Here is an 18816-nt window from a genome sequence, read left to right on the forward strand (position 1 = left end):
TCAGAATACGCATCCTATCACCTCTGTTCTTCTCTTCCTCTTCTCATACCACCAGAAATACACAGAACAGCATCTGCTGTGGAGCATGTGCTGTGAAGCTGTTATGACTGTAGGTAGAATTAAGACAGCTAAGACAGACAATAAGTCTTCTCATTTGATATCTTGTGTTCGACAAGATCTCGGGGAAAATTTGATCCTTCCAATTTCTTTTGCTATGATCTAGAGTGTATAGGAATTTACGATCTTGACTGAGATGCCACCTTCTAACAACGAGCAGTTTCAGAGAGGACTCCATTGTCCATTTCAGAGGCTGCAAGTGTGGCTGATTAAATTGGTAAATGGATGATCATTATGGGACAGTAGAAGGAGGAACAGGGCTAGAACAATTGGTGATGCAGTTCATGAAATTACTTTTGTCATTGTTAGCACTTGTTAATAGTTTTCAAAATTGGTTTCAACTGGAATCAACTTTTTGAAATCTATCATGTGGGAAAGTAGTTAATGATTTAGGTTTTTTGGTTTTGTTTTGTTTTGTTTGTTTGTTTTTGTGAATATTTCTGTTTTCTTGCTCTCTAATATAGTAGCGCAATGCTTGTTCTAAATAAAAGTGCCAGTGCAAAAGCCTCTTCCTTCTTCTTTTCTAGCTTAAATCACTTTCTGTATTTCAATTACCCACTTTACCCTAGAACAAGAACAGATACTGTTATTTCTGTTATTTTTCCAAATTATATAAATACATCATAATACTTTTTTAAGAAGTGCTTCCCAAGATGAAACTTCTACTATCGCTTTTTGTCAGAGGCCAGAACAATGTTTCTAATTCTAGGAGATCCGGATAACCTTCTGTTTCATTCTTTATAGTATTGAAACACACTTTGTAGGTTTTATTTTCATGGAGTGGCATGGGATCAGTTAAGTTGCCTCTGAATTCATAGCTTTCACTGCTACCAGTTTTGCAGTCACATTGGCATCATAGTACCAAGGAAGTCACTATGAAAAATTCCACTGACCTTTATTCCTGGGAGCAGGAAATCCAGAATGAAGTTGCAACTATTAAATCTTTTGTACTGTCACTGTCATTGTATATTTAAAAAAAAAAGAAAAAAAACCAACATTATTCCTTATGGCATTTAGAGACACACGTAGAAAGATCTCTTGAGGGTTTTATAGTGCAGCAACACTTTGCCAGCAGGTGGGAAGATTCGAGGAGAGGAAGATTCTGTAAGTGCTTTTCATAACACTTGTATTTCAAAACAATTTCCGTTCTTTGGCAAAACATCATACTCTTCATTTGGTAAATGAGTATGAACTTTCATGATTCATTTTGCCTGTACACATTGTGTACACACACCACTTGCCTTTTTTTCATATTCTCTCTGTGCTGATGTTGAGGTAAAAGAGATAAACCCCCAGGTCCATCTGCAGGATAGATATATCCTTTCTGACTTCTATGAGCCAAACAAGGTGCACCTTGCAAAACAGAGCCCCAGCAGCAAAAGAATTGCCATGACTCTTTCATGGATGAGGGTATTGGAGGACCAAACCTGTATTTCAGCATGAGCTGAAAACTGAGGTCTGACATTTAACTGGAAAGGTCTTTGCAGCTCATATCCCATGCACGTCTTTTTTCTTTTTTTTCCCATGCAAATGAAACTTCAGCATTAGCAGTACACATGCTTACTATTTTCTGAAATTAATGTCTTCCTAAGCATGTTTTGAATGGTCACTTTTTAATCATTTCACTTTTGTTGATTGGAAATATTCTGGCCTTGGCAAACTGACTACAGGCACTGTCAGTTTTGTTATGGCCTCTTCGATAATGGTGAGAGAAAAGACAAGAGGATAAATGAAAGTGAAGTTCCAAATTACTGGAACATTTAAAGGTCTTTGAAAAGTTTATATACAAGCACAGTTAATGCTGTCATGCACCGAAGTGCCAAAAGACCTAGCAGTGAAGAATATTAATCTACTTTTATAAAATCAAAGGGTTCATATTTTTTGCTGTAAAGAAATAATTTGAATAAAATTTGACCCTTTCTACAATAGTCTGTGGGTCAAATTGAACCTACTATTAAAATTCTCTAATATCTTTCTTGTATTAGCATTTCAAAACTCAATTTAAATATTCACAGAGCTCTTTTTTTAATAAACTTAACAAAATTCAGGTAATTTCCTTCAACTTTCTTGATTGAAGGAAGGCAGTAGGTACAGATATAAAAAAGATGTACAGCTACGAGCAAAACCTGAAATCAATTATATATAAGAAATAACATAACACATGGAAAGAAATTAATCAAAAGGAAAAATTTCTGCTATATGATTTTCTTGGTCTGCTACCTGCAGGCAAGGAACGTAAATGAAAAAAAAAAAAAATCAGCATTCTTCTTGCAGATAAGGGGAAAATTAATAAAAATGTTTCCTTCCTACCAGATCCCCTGATGCAACTTATGTTAAAAGTGAGTGCTGCAGGAAGAACTTACACGTTTAGAAGTAACTCCTTTTTTTTTTTTCTTTTTTGTCTACAGAAATATGCTTTTATACTTTATTCTTGCTTTTAAGCTCAATTACATCACGTTGGTGTGGATTTACAGTGTCAAAGAGCAGCTCTTTTCCATTCCTTTTTCTGTTAAGTTGATCGTTAAATCATGGTCATAAAGTTTCTCCCAGTCTGAAAGTGAGAAATGGTTCATTCTGCTTGGGTGCCACAATGAAGATGGAAGGAGTCACTCACAAATTGGTGCAATCTTTACATCTGGTCAGTACTTCTGAAGTTCAGCCAGTTTACATAGCAGACTGGAGAGGTTCAATGTGCACACGTAGCATTGCGTCTTATTAGTATAGCTATAAAAAAGTAACAGGAATTACAGAAATAACTTTGCTAAGCTAAATAGAAAACTCAGTAGACTGAAGAGGGAGGGATTTCATTAGAAGTGGGAGTGGTTTGTTTGACAAGTATTGAGCTTAAGTATATTCAATTTTTTTTTCTAAACAGATTTCCCAGTTTGCTCTTCAGTCACCTACTGCCAACAGCATGCTTATTTTTTATTCTGTTCCTGCAGTGGTCAGTCTGTCAAGATTAGGCATTGCCATCTACTGTCAAACAGAAGAGTATTTAGGCACTTGGCTTGGCCCTTTCTCTATATTTTCATGGAATTATATGATTAAAATATTTTTAGTTCTCATGGGGAGGGAGGGAGAGGCAGTATTTTTTAGGATGAAAATTAAAAATGGAGATCACTATTAACTAGAAGCCAAGAGAGAGAAGTAGTGTGGACAGTCATGGGGTCAGGTTGTTGGGGTGAGGGAAGCAACTAGTTCAGGAGGAAAACTTCTATTACTAATTATCATCTATGATGGTAGCTGCAGATGTGTACTTCCATTTCTGTGATTCGTCTAGATGCTTCTAGCTGGAGGTTCTCCTTCTCAGGAGAATATTGAGAGTCTTGGTATTGAACAGTTTCTGGCAGTCCTAGTGCTCAATAGAAACTGAAAATTTATGCTGATTGCTACAGCACATATTAGTCTCCTGTATTTTATCAGTCCATGTCTTCACCCTGGTTGAACATAAAGGCTATGTCATATTTGAGTCAGGACAATTAAAAAAAAATTCTACAAAACCCAAGAGAAAGACATCTTCCTAGTGAAAAACTTTGGGAGTATATTTTATAGCAGTGTCTTGTAAAAATCCCTTCCCCAAAAGAAGGAGAAGCTGGATCTTTTCTGTTGGGTTGTTCAGATCGCTTTTAAACATCTCTCCAGGCTGCTGTAAAAGCACAGTGGTTGGAAACAACCACCCCTTTGAGTTAACTGAAGAAGTAGCTAAGAAGTCTTGTATAGAATCTTCCCAGGAGGGAGTGAACTCTGAACTACCATGTGGTGTCTCCACTCCCAATACTGTATTCAAAGTGCAGTAAGTTGAACCCTCTTTTTAATGTTCCTGACCGAATTTTTAGGAAAAAAGTTCCCTGTGTGTCTTCCACATGTGAATCAATATAAAGTGCTTACCTTCTTATGTAGTTGTTTCTATTTAGAAGAAAATGTTCTTCTTGAAACAGGGTGCAAATGGATTGCTTTTTCTGAAACCTTTCCCTCTGGTTGTAATCGGAGAGCATCACATACCTAGGTTTTACCATAGGCTAAGGATAATCTGTGTACAGCAGCATGTTTTCCTAGGAAATACTGGATGGATCACACAGAACATGCAAAATGCATGATGTTGATCCAGTGAATTTCAGGCCTCTCTGATTTATCGGCATTGTTATTATTTAATGCTACTACTACTAATTATACTCATTAACCTCTCCCCAGCCACTCACTGTCAAGTACTGTAGGCTTTCTGAAGCATTCTTAATTTGTTAAGAGCACTGATTTATGTTGCTGCTCTGGGAATGTAGGAGAATATCGGTAGGTGGGAAGGAAGCTAACCACTTAACATTTTCATGAGATAATTATTTCAATGATACTTTCCCACTGTAGGATACATACATTTTAAGTGCAAAGCACTGGACAGAAAAGCATATAAGCATATGCTGAATTTGAGTGTGCATTTAAGTGGTTTCATTTAGGGAGAAGTCTGATGAATTTGACTGTGAGAAATGATTACAGAACTTACCCAGTTTAATGTTACTGAATTTCAATTATTTCATTACGGTTACAGTACCATAAAACTGGAGTTGTGCATTGCTGTGTCAAGACTAGCATGCTCAAGGGGTCCAATGCTCGAATTTGTGTTCAGAGGAGTGTTTATTGTAGCAAAAACATCTTTTATTAAGTGAATGCAAAATCTTTTTTGGTGGTTCACTCTCACAATGTACCATGTTATTAAAATTCTTACAGTGTTGGTTTTGTTTTGCTAAATGTGGCCTATCCTTTCAAGTGTTGAGGTAGCATCTGTTACTCACTGTGTAAAGATTGCCACTTAGCTAGCTATCTTTGTGTGTTTGTATCTATACGTTGGCATTTATATTGAAGTATAGAAGTATTTGAGAAAGACTTACTTATTTTTTTAGCATTTAATATGTTAATAGTGCTAAAAAATATGTGCTTGAGTGTCTGTAAATCTGGTACAAATTAGGGAGCACAGTTCTGATTTCCCCACACTGTGCTGCCAAGTGGCCTCAATCAGAAGTAATTTTCTCCATGAAGGCACATGCAGCTCACTTGTCGGCCTCTCCTCAGTAGATATTGTTATTTGTATCAAATTATATGTGGTGATTTTTCAAAGTGGACTACTGTGTCCACTAAGCCATACAGGTTTCTGCCACATTCACTCCTTCGTTGCTGTCACTAATTATACTGTTTTCTGCTGCCTCTTGTTTATCTATGTTATTTGAAAGAAATATTTGAGTTTTATCAATAAATATTTACAAAATAGAGTAAGTACCAAGTGAATAAGTAAACTACCAAACCCCTCAAAATCTTCTGTGTTGTGTACAAGACAAGTAGCTACTTTTTTTTTATAAAGGAAATAGTTTTTTCAGGGCTACATGAAAAATATAGAACAAAGTAATGGAGACTTCATTTGCCTTCAGTACCCCCATTTAAGATTAGAAATTGAGTTTTTACCGAGTGCATTTGGGAATTCTTGACTGTTTATCATATAGCTAATCGGAAGCACTTCAGAATCACCTCTCCTTAGATTACATCACATTCTTTTACAAAGTGCTAATAGGAAAAGAATTGCTGAAATGAGAAGACAAAGATCTAGACTATCTCTCTGGAATTAACTATTCTTAAACTATTGCAGTTTTAAATTTTACTGTTTTATTTGAGTCTAATCATATCTCAGAGCTGTTTACTGTCAGATCCTGTGACACTCAGATGAATTTCAGTAGTAGGAATTACTTGGATTTGCATTGCTGTGTCATTATGGCAGTTGTTGGTAATGTCACACTTAATCAGCAGTTATTGAAAAGCATTGTTCGGCAGAACAGGGATGGGACCTTGACCCTGTTCCAGTTGAAATAAAATCAGGCATAGCACATGTGCCACAGGTGCTTAGTAACATGATCAGTATAAGTAATGGGTGTAATACTATTAAACTGAATCAAAAATGTAAAAGAAATGCAGAAGGTGAAGTATAGTACTAAAGTAACTGATTAAGCTTTATTCAGACTGTTGAAGGTAATATCAACATAATAACAACTAGGGGGAAAAAATCACTGTCAGAGGAAACAATTGAAAGAAACTATTATTTTTAAAGGGTTATTTATTTTTGTCTATATGACTCTGTATTTTTAAATATTTTAAGTCGGGGAAGAAGGTGAGTAGATGCTGTGTAGGTTGACCCTAGATAGAGGAGCTAGTAAACTTTGAAAACAGACCTATATGTTTTTGAACCAGATAAGTTCTTAGTTCTCTACCTGACTTGATTTACTGATAGCGGGAGGAGGTTGATGGAAGCACGTGGCCGAATGAGGCAAACATAAATTTGCAGAGTTTGTGTATTTGAATTAGTCAAGAATACATAATTGCATACAATCTTTATTGTGAGATTCTGAACATTTATTTTTATTCATTGTCTATTTATGTCCAAGTAATTAGATGGAGTAGTCAAGAATAGAGAGTTTAATCTGCTTATACTTACTAGTAAGTGGCTTTTGATTTTACTGTTTTCTTTAACCCACTCTATGTTTGAGTGATAATTAAAAACAGCCACAGAAATCAGGCATCAATATTCAGTTTACATGAAACTATCAGCCAAGAAATACTTAATTTTGCTGTTATTCTTGTGGGCTGGCCTTACTCATGTTGAACAATGCCTTACTCTTTAGTTAAAGTTACCAGTTAAAATAATCAGTTTATAGCTTTGGGCGTGAGCTGAATGTGTTTGAACATTTAAAAAATAAAAGACGACTCAACATGAATAAGACAGAATTTGTCTCAAGGATCAGGTTGTAGATGGGTGAATTAGACAAGGAAGCAGCAGCATGAAACATAGAAAAATATTTATGCACTGTTCCCTTGATTTCAACAAAAGTCATGCTGTTTTTTTGGAGTGCAATGTCTGATGTCAGCCTCTGAGGTGAACTGTTATGTAAAGCTCTGATGTGTGCCCATATGAGACTGGATAAACATCACTAGTTTTCATATGTGGGTTGGCATAAACAAAGCAAAACCCAGTGTAGATGCATGCATACCTCTGATCTCGTTTGGATGTGACAACATTTACATTTATGTTTTCAAGTGTTTGGACATGTAACTTTAGGAAATGTTACATACCTGTTAATCTGTAGGATTTACCTGTGGAAGCATTTGTCAAGAATTATTTTTTTTAGTCTGAGATTTGTTTAAAAAATAAACCCTCAAAATGACAGGGATTTGAACCTGCGCTGTGGAGCTGGTGCATACGTTGTTTTCCTTCGGTCTTCTTGGAAACAGTGTCAATGGAAATTGTAAGGTGGTGTTTCCGTAACTGCTGCAAATGAAAACACACCAACTGCACTTCTATTCTTTTCTTAATTAACGTACAGTGATTATTAGTGACCTGATCAAACAAACTGGTTTAACAACTAGCAACAGACCTAAATGTCATGTACACATGCCAATTGGATTATTTGCAGGTATATTGCTGTATTTTGCAAGACACTTACTGAAAAAGTCAGATGACAAAGAGCCAGCATTTTTTCCCCCAAATTTAAAATATTTGGAAAATTTATTAAAGGCTTATGGCTGCTTTTGAAATTATGCAAAACATGGTATTTGTCCATCTTTATATGTGGCAGAAATTGACATTTCCCTAAAATAGCATATTTTTTGTTTCGTTGTGGTTTTCTTTCCTAGTTTATTTACCAGGAGTACACACTGATAAATGGCTCTACAGACAATGTCATGTGTTAATAATATGAAATCTGAAAGGTATTTTTTGAACAGTTTGTGCAGAACTGCTTGTGCTTTCATTTCTGCCATGCAACTGGACACACATAAGGTACCCAAACTGACCGTGTGTAGCTGCAGTGCACTGCTCCAGTGTGTGCTAGTGCTTTGTTCTCTGTTTCATACAGTGTGATTCCCACTCTTTATTCCCTGTGCATATGCAGTTGCTGGATTTTTTCCCAACATGGCTAGAAGGTGCAATTAACAGTAATGGATACTTTGGTAGTGGGAATCTTTATTTCTTCAGTCATAATAATAGCCTCTTATTTCAGGAGATATATTGTTGAATGGCAGCTAGTGTTGGTGAGTATGTGCCCACAAAAGTGGGTTAATTTGGTCAGATTCTCAGCTGGCACAAATAGTCATATTTCCATGAAAGATAGTAAGCTATATTAATTTATGGAATCCCAGCTGGGAATCTCAATCAATTTCAATAAAAACTAACCATCATATTCCTCTGAAGCAAGAATTACACAACCTAGCCTAAAGTGAATTTTGCTGTTTTAATAAATGTAGGTAGTCACTGGTTCATAATAAATTACATAAAATTAGAGTGTAGTCAATATTTGATTTCTTTTAAAAATTTATCCCTTTTCATCGAATGCAACAGAATCATTTATGTATTGTATCTCAGCATGATACATTATATAGGAGTACTGTATTTAATACTGGAAAACTATCATATAAATAGAAATTACATTTTTTTTCATTAGCTAGCTAGCTTTCATTTCAAGGAAGAAATACTCAGTCAATTATAAATGAGGCTGTGCTTTCATTGGAGAGTGAAATATGTAATTTTTTTCAAACATCAACCATGTATAATGAAATCTCTCTTTTGAAATCCAGTCTTAAGATGGATTTTGAAACATACTGACATTTAATAAAATCTTAGTTAAATTAAAATATGTTCAGTTATTTCAAATCTCTATTTAAATCTAGGGTAAATTTCGACACCTGCACAAGAGATGTCTTTAGCAAATAGTTACTATTAACCAATGATTGTGAAGCATGTATATATAAGAAAGAAGAAATTTTAATTTTTTAGTACGTTCCAATTGGTAACCTGGCTGTTATGCATTATAGATCTGTCAGGGTCTGGCTCTTCAAGAAGATCGGTAGCAGTAGTATGTCTGGGTAACTAGAAGAAGAATCAAAGACCTCAGGCTGCCATTTCAAAGTCAGACTTGTGTCCCACTTCTGTAACTGGCTTATGTTTCTGTAGCCTTTGGCTAGTAGTTTACCATGATGGTTGGCTGGCCTCTGGGAAATGAAGTGATAGTGTGTCTGAGTCCCATCCATTGACTGGGAGTCTCTTTAAGAGTCTGGCAAATGAATGATCACAGCTACCGTCAGGTGCTAGTTGAAGCAAAATGGCAGAATAAGCTGAAGTTTCTACTGTCAATACCTTTGTATTAATACACTGTCATCAGTACTGTTAACAAGAGAAATTAAGCCAGTAAAGGGACCCTGTTAAGCACTGTAATTCATCATAAAAAAACCAATGACTAACAAACAAGAGAAGGCTCTTCACTGTTTACGTGGATTTAGAATTGTAGCTTTGATTTCCATTGTTAAAACTGTCTACGTTTAATACTAGAACCTGATGAATAATTAAAAAAAACCCCGTGTGCAAGTATTATTAATACATATTATTAATAACACTTTGCATATTCTGATTTGAAACCGTCAGGAAAACAGTCACTTTCAATTTTGATTTCCATAAAATATTATTTGTCCAATTCTAATAAATGCTGAACACAGCCGTGGAAGGAAAAACTAGCTAAAGACCTCCAGTTATAAGTTCACTAAGGCTTTATTTCACGTTGTCCTGTTAGATGGTTTTGCCACAGTGTTCCTGATTCTTTTTAAAGGGCCCCTTGAGGATGCCATTGAGGATGAAGAAGAAGAGTGCCTGTCTGAGGAAAATGATACTATCTCAAAAGAAGACTTTCCATTGGAGGAAAGCTTTTCTGCAGAGTTTGAGCCTGAAAATCTGAGCTGTGAAGAAGTGGAATACTTTTGTAATAAAGGTAATCGTTGTAGCCCACCTCTTGAGGGAATACTGGCCAAACTGTGGCCAATTGGTCAATAAGATTTTTTTGGTTTAAAATGTACAATAAATCCTATTAATATAGTACCTTAAAAATAGGGCAATGAGTGACTTGTGGAGTTAAGTCTGGTGAGGGGTGAATATTTAGATGTGTTGGAAGATATACTTTTCAGGGAGGTGAATCGTCTTGCCTTTAATGTTTTCCTCCAAGAATGTTATTTTCTACGTATTTAACTGTAGAGAACAGGCCTCAGAAGTCAATTATTATCAGATCCGAAGCTAGCAATGCAGCATGTCTGTTCATTGCTTCTTTGCCTAGGAAACATTGCTAGAAAAACAGATTGTGTCTGTAGATTCTAGGATTAAAATAGAGCTTATTATAGAACTTATTATGCATGGTAGAAAACTAGTGATTTTTGAAAGGATAACTTTTAAAGTTGCAGATGCTTATTTGATGCCTTCGTTACTTCCAAATTATTGAAGATAGAGGTGTTTTAGCATAAGCTATGCCAGTTCATTCTTACCCAGTGTTCAGTCTGCAAGGTTGTGCTGTTTCCCATTCAGCTGACAGAAAAAGTGCACTATCATGTACTATTATTTAGAACATTGGTTTAACCTTATTCCTGACAGATTTCCACTTGATTGCTTTATTGTTTGTCTTCTGCAGGTAAGGATGCCTATCAAATAGCTGGAATTGTTGTGGTGATGTTCTTCTGTTAGTCCACAACCCCTTCAGGTGTTTGGATATCGATGATTGCTCTGTCTTTCCGTTCTTTCTCAGATATTGACATACATTTTCTCATGATAGCTTGATATGCTTCTCTTTTTGTATTATTTTCATCTGTCTTGGACAAAGAAGAATAAATCTGTTTGAATAGTGAAATGTTATGACTGCAGAGTATTAGTCTTCCCTACAGAGTCTTCAGTGATCAGTGGGGAAGGCATGAAAATGTATTTTCTATGTGTCCTCTATGTAGCTTACAAACTTTTGGAAAAATTACTTTTTGTGCTACAGGTTCTTGATACTTAATAAGCCATCCTAAGACATCAAAACAGTCTAGTCAATAGTTTAGAGTTCAGCTGCTACAAATCTTGCCGTGGAAGAAGGGAGACCACATTATGAATGGAAATGCTTTACAAACAGGGGGAGTTAAGTGCTATTATAACTGTGCCATAAATGAATACTACAATTACTGTGCGTTCACTGGTTCACAGGTCTCTCAGACACCATTTTCCTTAGCTGAAAAAAAGTACCGTTCCTGTTACTGGCATTACTAAATAATTATTTAAACCACTATTTGCGTAATTGCTACATGAGCGTCTCGAGTTCCTTCTGTCAGCAATGGAAGACTATGCTCCACTATCAGTTCATATCAATTTGATTTAGTTATTTCTCTGTATTTCTTGATGCATTTCCAGAGCCCACGAATGGAAATACCACTGGATGAAATTCAGAAAAGAATATAGGATTTTTTTTTGTTTGTTTATAGCAATCAATATTGCAAATTCATGTTGAATTTCAAGTTATTTGGCACTTCTCTTTAATGAACACATCTTTCAGGGGAACCACTGAATCCAGGCCATTGTATTAGACAAGATCAGGAATTAAATGGGAATACATTTAAATCTGAATCTTGATTATCACATGTTTTATTAAGAACATCTGCTGATTCTTCAAGCTGAATACCTTTTGGCTCCCCAGCAGTTCTTTTTCCAACAGTGGTGTAGTTATAAAAGAATCTTAAACCTATCCACTGCAACTGCTGCAGAAGAAAAGTTGAAAAGGAAATTTCTGAGGATGAAGGGGAACATAAACCCCCTAATCTACTTCCAGCTGAGGCAGTGTGACAGAAAGTCCCACTTTGAAGTAAGTTGAGAATATCCCTGGAAAAGGATGGAATGAGAAACTAGAAATGTATTGTTTTTTATTAACATCTCAACTTCTGTTGAATGTCCTGCTTCGTCAGTGTCACAACTTAAGTGTCGTTAGCATGAGGCCACGTATGGTTTTCTGAGGATAAAACCCAAGAAGACAAAACCAATCTGGAAAGCAAATACATTTTGTACCCTTTTCTTACTGGAAGAGTTTGTTACTGTATTACATAGCAAATATTATGTGAGACTAAGTCACATTATTTTTGTCATGAATCTGTTAATCCATAACCTTTTTTTTTTCTGTGTAGTGTTTCAGTATTGAAACTAAAAGATCAGCCTGTAAACCACAGATATCTTCAAAGGAGAGAAAAATAAGTGTAGATCTGTGTTTTCTCATGCAATGGGTTTCCTTTTTCTGGAAGATACCAGCATTGGCATGGGAATCCTTTATGGTATCTCTGCATTCTCCTCTTGCTAACACAGACCATTAAAAGTTCTAGAAAGTAAGGGGATTTTATTGGATATAAATATTCATCTCTCCTGGCTCCTTATTTCCCTCCCCTGAGGTTTATTTCTAGCTGACCCAGAACGAGCGGACAAATGAGTAGTGGGGCTTCCTGCAGCAGTCCAGAGACATGGGCAACAAATGGAACAGCTGCTGGGGAGGAGGTGTCTGTGAGGCTTCCCCCAGGGTATGTTTTGCATACTTCCCCAGCTAGGTAAATGCAAGCATCATCTAAACCCAGAGGCTTTTAGCTACCCAAAGTCGGCACTGAAGGCAAAAATTCACTGAACTCGCAATTCATTCTGGTGAATGAAAGTAGAGGACATACAGGTTCACAACATGATAACTTTGGCTTTTTGACTGAAGAGATTTTCCTGTCAAACTCTGCCTGATGGTATTATAAGCAGAGAACAGTCTCTTATTGTCTAAATTGCAAACATCTAACCTTTATAAAGCCATACTTGTCATTCCCACCTTATTAATTTGGGTTTGTGAGATTGATTCAGCAGAATAGTTGCCAGAATTAGAAGGCGAAGGCGAAAGCCTCTGCAAAGTGTGAAGCAAATTAATCACATTGATTGAGCTACATGTCATTTTACAACTTCCCCGTTTTCAAAATTATGACTTTTGGCTATTATTTTTCCCTTCTCCTTTTGCTCATTAATGGCTTTTACGACAAGGAATCTGGAAAATTCCACCCACCCACCCACACTTTTGCAACACCACAAAACCACAATTAACTTTGCTACATGTGAATAATTATTCCTATGTAGTCTTCACTTACACTCAGAAGTGAAGAAGTGAACAGTGTTTAAGCATGTAAATATTAAAAGCAAATATGGAAATTAGCAACCTACTATTTACCAAGGATTGGTTTAAGTTTAAGTTTCCCATCCAAGAATGAATAATTTAGAAGACCCTCAGAATAGATGTCAGAAGTTTGGTTTGTTTGCAGTTTTGACAGTGAGATTAGGGGAAAGGGAATATTTTGGAAACAGCAGTAATAATAACACAGTCATAGTGTTCTTCCACTACAAAGCTGCACTGTTCTCAGTCTTAGGAGTAGAAACCAAAAATTTTGTAGGAGGCAGCCTTGGTGATAATGCATTGCATTTTGTCAGTTTGGGGTCTTTGAAAATTGCTGTTTATGCTTAGCTACTACAAATCTCTGCACTGCTGATAAACAGGGTATCTGATGATGCTGTCCACACAAAGCCTGTATGACCCTGGAACCGCCGTTGCTGAAGATTTTTTTTAGTGTCCAGATAGTGGGTATCTGGAATCAGAGTCTGTATCAGATTAAAATTGATTCAGATTAAACTCAGATCTAGAAGATTTATTAAATAAGCTCCAGTATTTAGTATTTAGTCTGAATAAGGAGAAAGTAGCCTGTCCCCCATGCAGAAGAGGGATAGACTAGATGGCTGAAAGCCTACTATGGAAGTGAGGAGATGGTACATACAGATTAACTTTTATCTTTTACAGGTAGGAATAAGAAAATGAGGTGATGCTAACAGAGAGAAGTGAGCTGGAGGCATGGTAGGGCAGATAAAAGCAGGAGGGCAGATACAAGAAGGGGGCACAAACAGCAGAACAATACAAAAGCCAGGAAGTTGGAGGTGATGGGATGAAAAGCAAAGTACTAAATCAAGCTCATTTGGGCTGTGAAGTAGTTTATCATTGGCTTTTTAGTCTGATTGCTGTCATCCTGCCTAGATACCCTCAGGAAAAAAAAAAAAAACCCTCTCATCTGTTACTTAGAAAGTTTGCCATACTTATATGGAGGTGACACTTCTTCCTCTCTGTAAATAGCAAGGAGAAAAAAGAGCCTTGTCTACTTTGTAAGGGTGGGAACTGGCCAAACAAATTATAGTTCCTTGTGACCTTCTTAGCAGAAGTGTTCAATGAGGAATTAACTTTCAAAGGAAAAGTTATCCTGAGCAATGAGAGAGATCACTTGAGATTAGTAGATAGTTAAGTAGCTGTGTACAGAGAAGGAAAGAGGAAAGAGGAGAAAATGGAGGCAGGACTATAATAAAGAGAGAAAATGTGGGACTGTTTCCAGAAGAAAGAGGCAAATGGAGGAATGTATATATTTGATAATTAGAGAAAGACGATATATCCATTTCTTGCTGCCATGCCTTCCAGGACAATTTTGTTGAATTCTCCCATTCTTTGCTTGTAGCACAGCTACTGTGCTTGTTCCTCATGATGTAGGCTTCCCATAGTTAACTCCACCACAAGGCAGCATTGGCACCAGCCCTCAGTGGAAGGAGATTCCACTCCTGGTGGCAGGTTGGGAAGCAAATGGCTTCTGTTACCTCAGTGGAAGGAGATTCTGTGGCCTTAACACTACTGGTGGCAGGTTGGGAAGCAAATGGCTTCTGTTTCCCACTGTTATCTGTGCTTCAGTTGGTGAGAGAAAGATATGAGGTATTCATAAGGTGGGATGAAGACTGATTGTTTCATGATGCAGTGGATCTATAGCCCAAACCGCTATGTATGCCCATAGCAAATCAGAGTGTTGATGACCAGTTTTAGTTCCTGATACATTGCTTATCTTTATTTGTGGGTGAAAGGGGGGAATAAGGGGAATCCAGTGCTGTCTGAAACTCATACACAGTTCTAAATCAGAAAGAAAAGACCTCGGGGAATATAGGGGCTTCTGCATACAGAGCATATACCTGCTGCTGTGGGCAGGTGGGGATGAGCTCAGAACCTGATCCACGTTTTTTGCTCATGTACAGTATTTTGTCACTAGCCTGCCAGACCAGCTTAGGACTGGAATTTTTTATGTTAAACCATGTGACCTGATTGTGCAGCCAGGCTTGAGATTCAGGGAAACAGCTGCAGTGTGATTCTCCATATAAGAAAAAGCATATACAAAGCTAAGTTCTTCTGTGCATTAATCTTTTCCTTCATACTTCATGTGCAAAGCTATCATGCTACCATCTATAATACCAACCAAACTCTTAACACCCTGAAAATTATTTCTGTGTGTCCCTTTTTCCTCTGGAGTATGACTTTGTATGTGTATGCCTGTGTGCATCTGTGTAAATATTCTTTGCTTCTTTCATGTTAGGCATGTAATGACTAACAATGTGCTTGCTATTTTCTGTTTCTGGATCAGAAAGTAGATTTATGCCTTTTTTACTTCTCTTTTTTTTTTTTTATTTTTAACCAGAAACCTTTTAATCAATAATGTTTCCTTCCTTTTCAGTAATGGATTTCATGACAAATTTCTACCTTTTGCTATAGCAAGTGGAAGTAGGATCAGCATAAAGCAGCTATACCATAATCACTTTGAGCTCAATAAGGAGATCTTTACAGGCAACTTTGTTCTTATTTCTTAACGGGATTAAGAAGCTCAGCTCTTTAAATTCTTGCATATAACACTGACATTTCCAGGGTGTGTTTGGACCAGGGAGTTCAAAGAGAAGGAATAAAAAAGAAAAGCCAATATGACTTTGTTTTTTACCTTGCTGGAGGAGCTGTTTGTGCAAATCGCCTATAAGCTTATTGACCTGAATCTTTGACTCCTTGTTTTCTCTGGATTTGGCTGGAGTGTAGACACTGATAGAGCACTGATAGAGGTGATTGCACAGCCCTCGGCTTTGCTTGGCACCAGACACCCCCCCTCTCTGCGCCTGACATTATCTTTCCCTGGCAATACTTCGATTCTCCTGGAGCTCATATTCCTTTAATATTTTTTTGTATTTATTTTAATTAATTACATTTTCTTTATGTAGGCTTTCCAAGTAAATGAAGGACACATTAATTCCTTTTGGCAAGCAGAGACAGGAAGGGGCATGTACGTGTGATGATGTATTTTCATCTCCTAGGATAACAAGAATCTGCATAAGAACTCACACTGCTACTCCTTCCAAAACCATAATGGTTACCTCTTACTGACTTGTGTGCATGTTTCTGAGCCTGTGTTGGATTCTCACGTTCCCCAGAGTGAGGGTTCCCGTACATTTATTTGTATCCCGTTCAGCTGAAACAGCTGAATCGTGTGCATCTTCTATGCTTTTTGTCAGGTGCTGAATATGGACAAAGAAAGGAAGGGGGTTCTCTGATATCAGCCTTCGAAGGGTGCTAAGTCTGTATTAGACTGGGTCCTGTCAGGAGGAAAGGAGACTTTTTTCTTCTGAACATCAGCGATTGCCTTGTGCTTTACCTCTCATGCTTTCTCATTTTTTCCTGTTGCTGGAGCTCAGAGGACCACCTGTTTTATTGCTAGAAGAAAAAGGAGATATCTGAAAAGGCTGGAGTGATTTTTTTCACCATTCACTTGAGAGCATGGAAAGGCTTTCAGGATAATAAGTGTGAGACTGTCTATCCTATACTCTTTTCTATTTGCTGCTAACCTGTATGTAAACCTCTTGGGCCGTATTTTCAGTCCAACTGAAATCCATGTCGGTATTAACATCAACTTTAGTGGGATAAAAATTTGACCTAAGTTAGACAAACAAACACTTCTTTTAATCAAGAAATTAAATAATTGGTCATCAAGCAGAAAACTTATCTCAAAAAGAAACTAGCAAGCTATGTTTCAAGAAGTAAATATATAGATCCAAATAGAGAACGTTATTGTAACTGTACAGAATTATAAAGTGAGAGAAACACTTAAACAGCTTACTCAACTTTAAGCAGTTTATCAAAGCAACTCCAGCCTTTTCAGTCAGCACATTTTGGTTTTCTTAAGAACAATGAAACTGTGAATTCTATCACAGCTATGAGGAAAGGGATTATTTGGTTACAACAAGTAGTGTAATGTCCCCTTTCTAGAAAGTCACAAAACTTGAACTTGGATTGACTTAAATTTGAGCTCAAATTTGACAGAATCTGAATTGCAAATTAATAAGGGTAATCTTCTTTAAAATACAAAATGCACATATGACAAATTTCACCACATGTTCTTAGTTCATGTGTACTATACATCTGTTGCTAATTTTATTTATAATGAAGGTCCGTTTTGCCTTTTTTTGTCTAATTTGGTGTTCTTGACACAAAAATTCTGAATACTTTTGAAGAGTTCTAAGATATTCCCTGAAAAATTGTTGTCAGCCTGGGTCCAAAAAGCAGAGTTGCTCACAGGCTGTGCACTGTATAAGTTAGCAGTGAGGATATTGGCAGTAATTTAAGTCTCAAAGGATCAGAAAAAATAAATTAAGCAAATGCCACATTTATGACATCTTTGGATAAATATTGATAAGAGAAATATTATTGCTGGATAGATTCTTGTGGATGAGAGGAAAAGAAGCTAGATCTTTTTCTTGGGTTTTACTCATAGAAATCTAGACTGTGAAACCATGTATAATGCAGCATGTATGTGGAAACATACCTCCAACGATAGGGAATTGGCTGGTTTTGATATCAAAGCACCTGGAGTGTTGATTATTTCAAATAAAAACATCAAACTGCTTACAAAAAGGTAAATAAAAATTTCACTTTGTAAGAACAGAAGTATATTGCTACTCATTATGTAGCAGTGTGTGGAAATCACATGAAAACAGAATGTGTATGTGATGATGATTTCAGCTGCATGTTATCAAATGAGATTTTTTGGATGAAGAATTCTTGTAAGAGACTTATTTCTGCAGTGAGGAAGAAACAGAATTGTTAATTAATTAAGTTGCAATATGAACTAGCAGAAGAGTCTTCAAACTTAGAGTCTGAAACTTGCTAGAGTGCCTCTGAAGTCATCTCTCTGTTCCACTGCAGGGTGTTTTAGAATCTCATGGATTATCAATTCCCATTCAAACAATTTTTAAAATTATGCTAAGCAACAGTCTTTGTTTCAGGCATCTAAATATCTTTAAAAATGTGCTGCTGCTGTTTTTCCAATCAAGTGCCAAGAGCTGTGTAAGTTTGAACCCCAGATTGTTACTTGAATATGTCTACTAGAGTTCTTGTATTTGAAGTTTTAATGGGGAAAAATTGAAAAGATGCAAGACTTTTTCTTTTTTTCCTTTAAGTCTATAGAAGCTTTTGGGTAGCCAGTATATCTGAATGGTACTCATTTGTAGTACTGGTGCCACAAGAGTTGCTCCCTAAAAATTATAAATAAAAACTAAATATAAGGCTCATTAATAGATAGAAAGTCTGGAATATGGTTTGGAGAACACTTTCACTGTTATGCAGGAAATACATTTGAATGAGTGATCCTTGTCTTGAAAGGACTTAAAAAGCAAACAGTGCGATAATGAGAACATATCAAACATTTAGAGGAAGAGGAAGGCCAGACTCAGTCTAGATGATCTTGCAGCACAGCAATATCTTATCCCAGGAGAAAAGTGCCACAGCTGAAATGGTTAGAAATAATTGACACTGGTTTTTAACATGATCACTGTGCTGAAATGTCATTGTGTCAAGATGTCATTTTGTTAAACAAAGTGGTGATTTTAATATGAACCAAATAGTTTCTGTACCGTTATTTTGGAGACTTAACAGCTTGCACACATGTAGGTACTCACCAACACATGGATATTCCTAGACCTTTCCTGAA

The 18816-nt window shown here is 36.5% G+C and overlaps 1 protein-coding gene across 1 annotated transcript in view; it reads left to right on the forward strand.

Annotated features, from left to right (window-relative positions):
* Positions 1 to 18816, forward strand: part of ZFPM2 (zinc finger protein, FOG family member 2) — a 273056-nt gene that overhangs the window by 14775 nt on the left and 239465 nt on the right. The window contains exon 2 of the mRNA XM_035893882.1: positions 9747 to 9905. Within this exon, the coding sequence (XP_035749775.1) occupies positions 9747 to 9905 (159 nt within the window). The remainder of the gene's footprint in view (positions 1 to 9746; positions 9906 to 18816) is intronic.

The sequence above is a fragment of the Egretta garzetta genome, unplaced genomic scaffold, assembly GCF_000687185.1.
Source record: "Egretta garzetta isolate BGI_Z169 unplaced genomic scaffold, ASM68718v1 scaffold154, whole genome shotgun sequence".
In the NCBI taxonomy this organism is placed as follows: domain Eukaryota; kingdom Metazoa; phylum Chordata; class Aves; order Pelecaniformes; family Ardeidae; genus Egretta; species Egretta garzetta.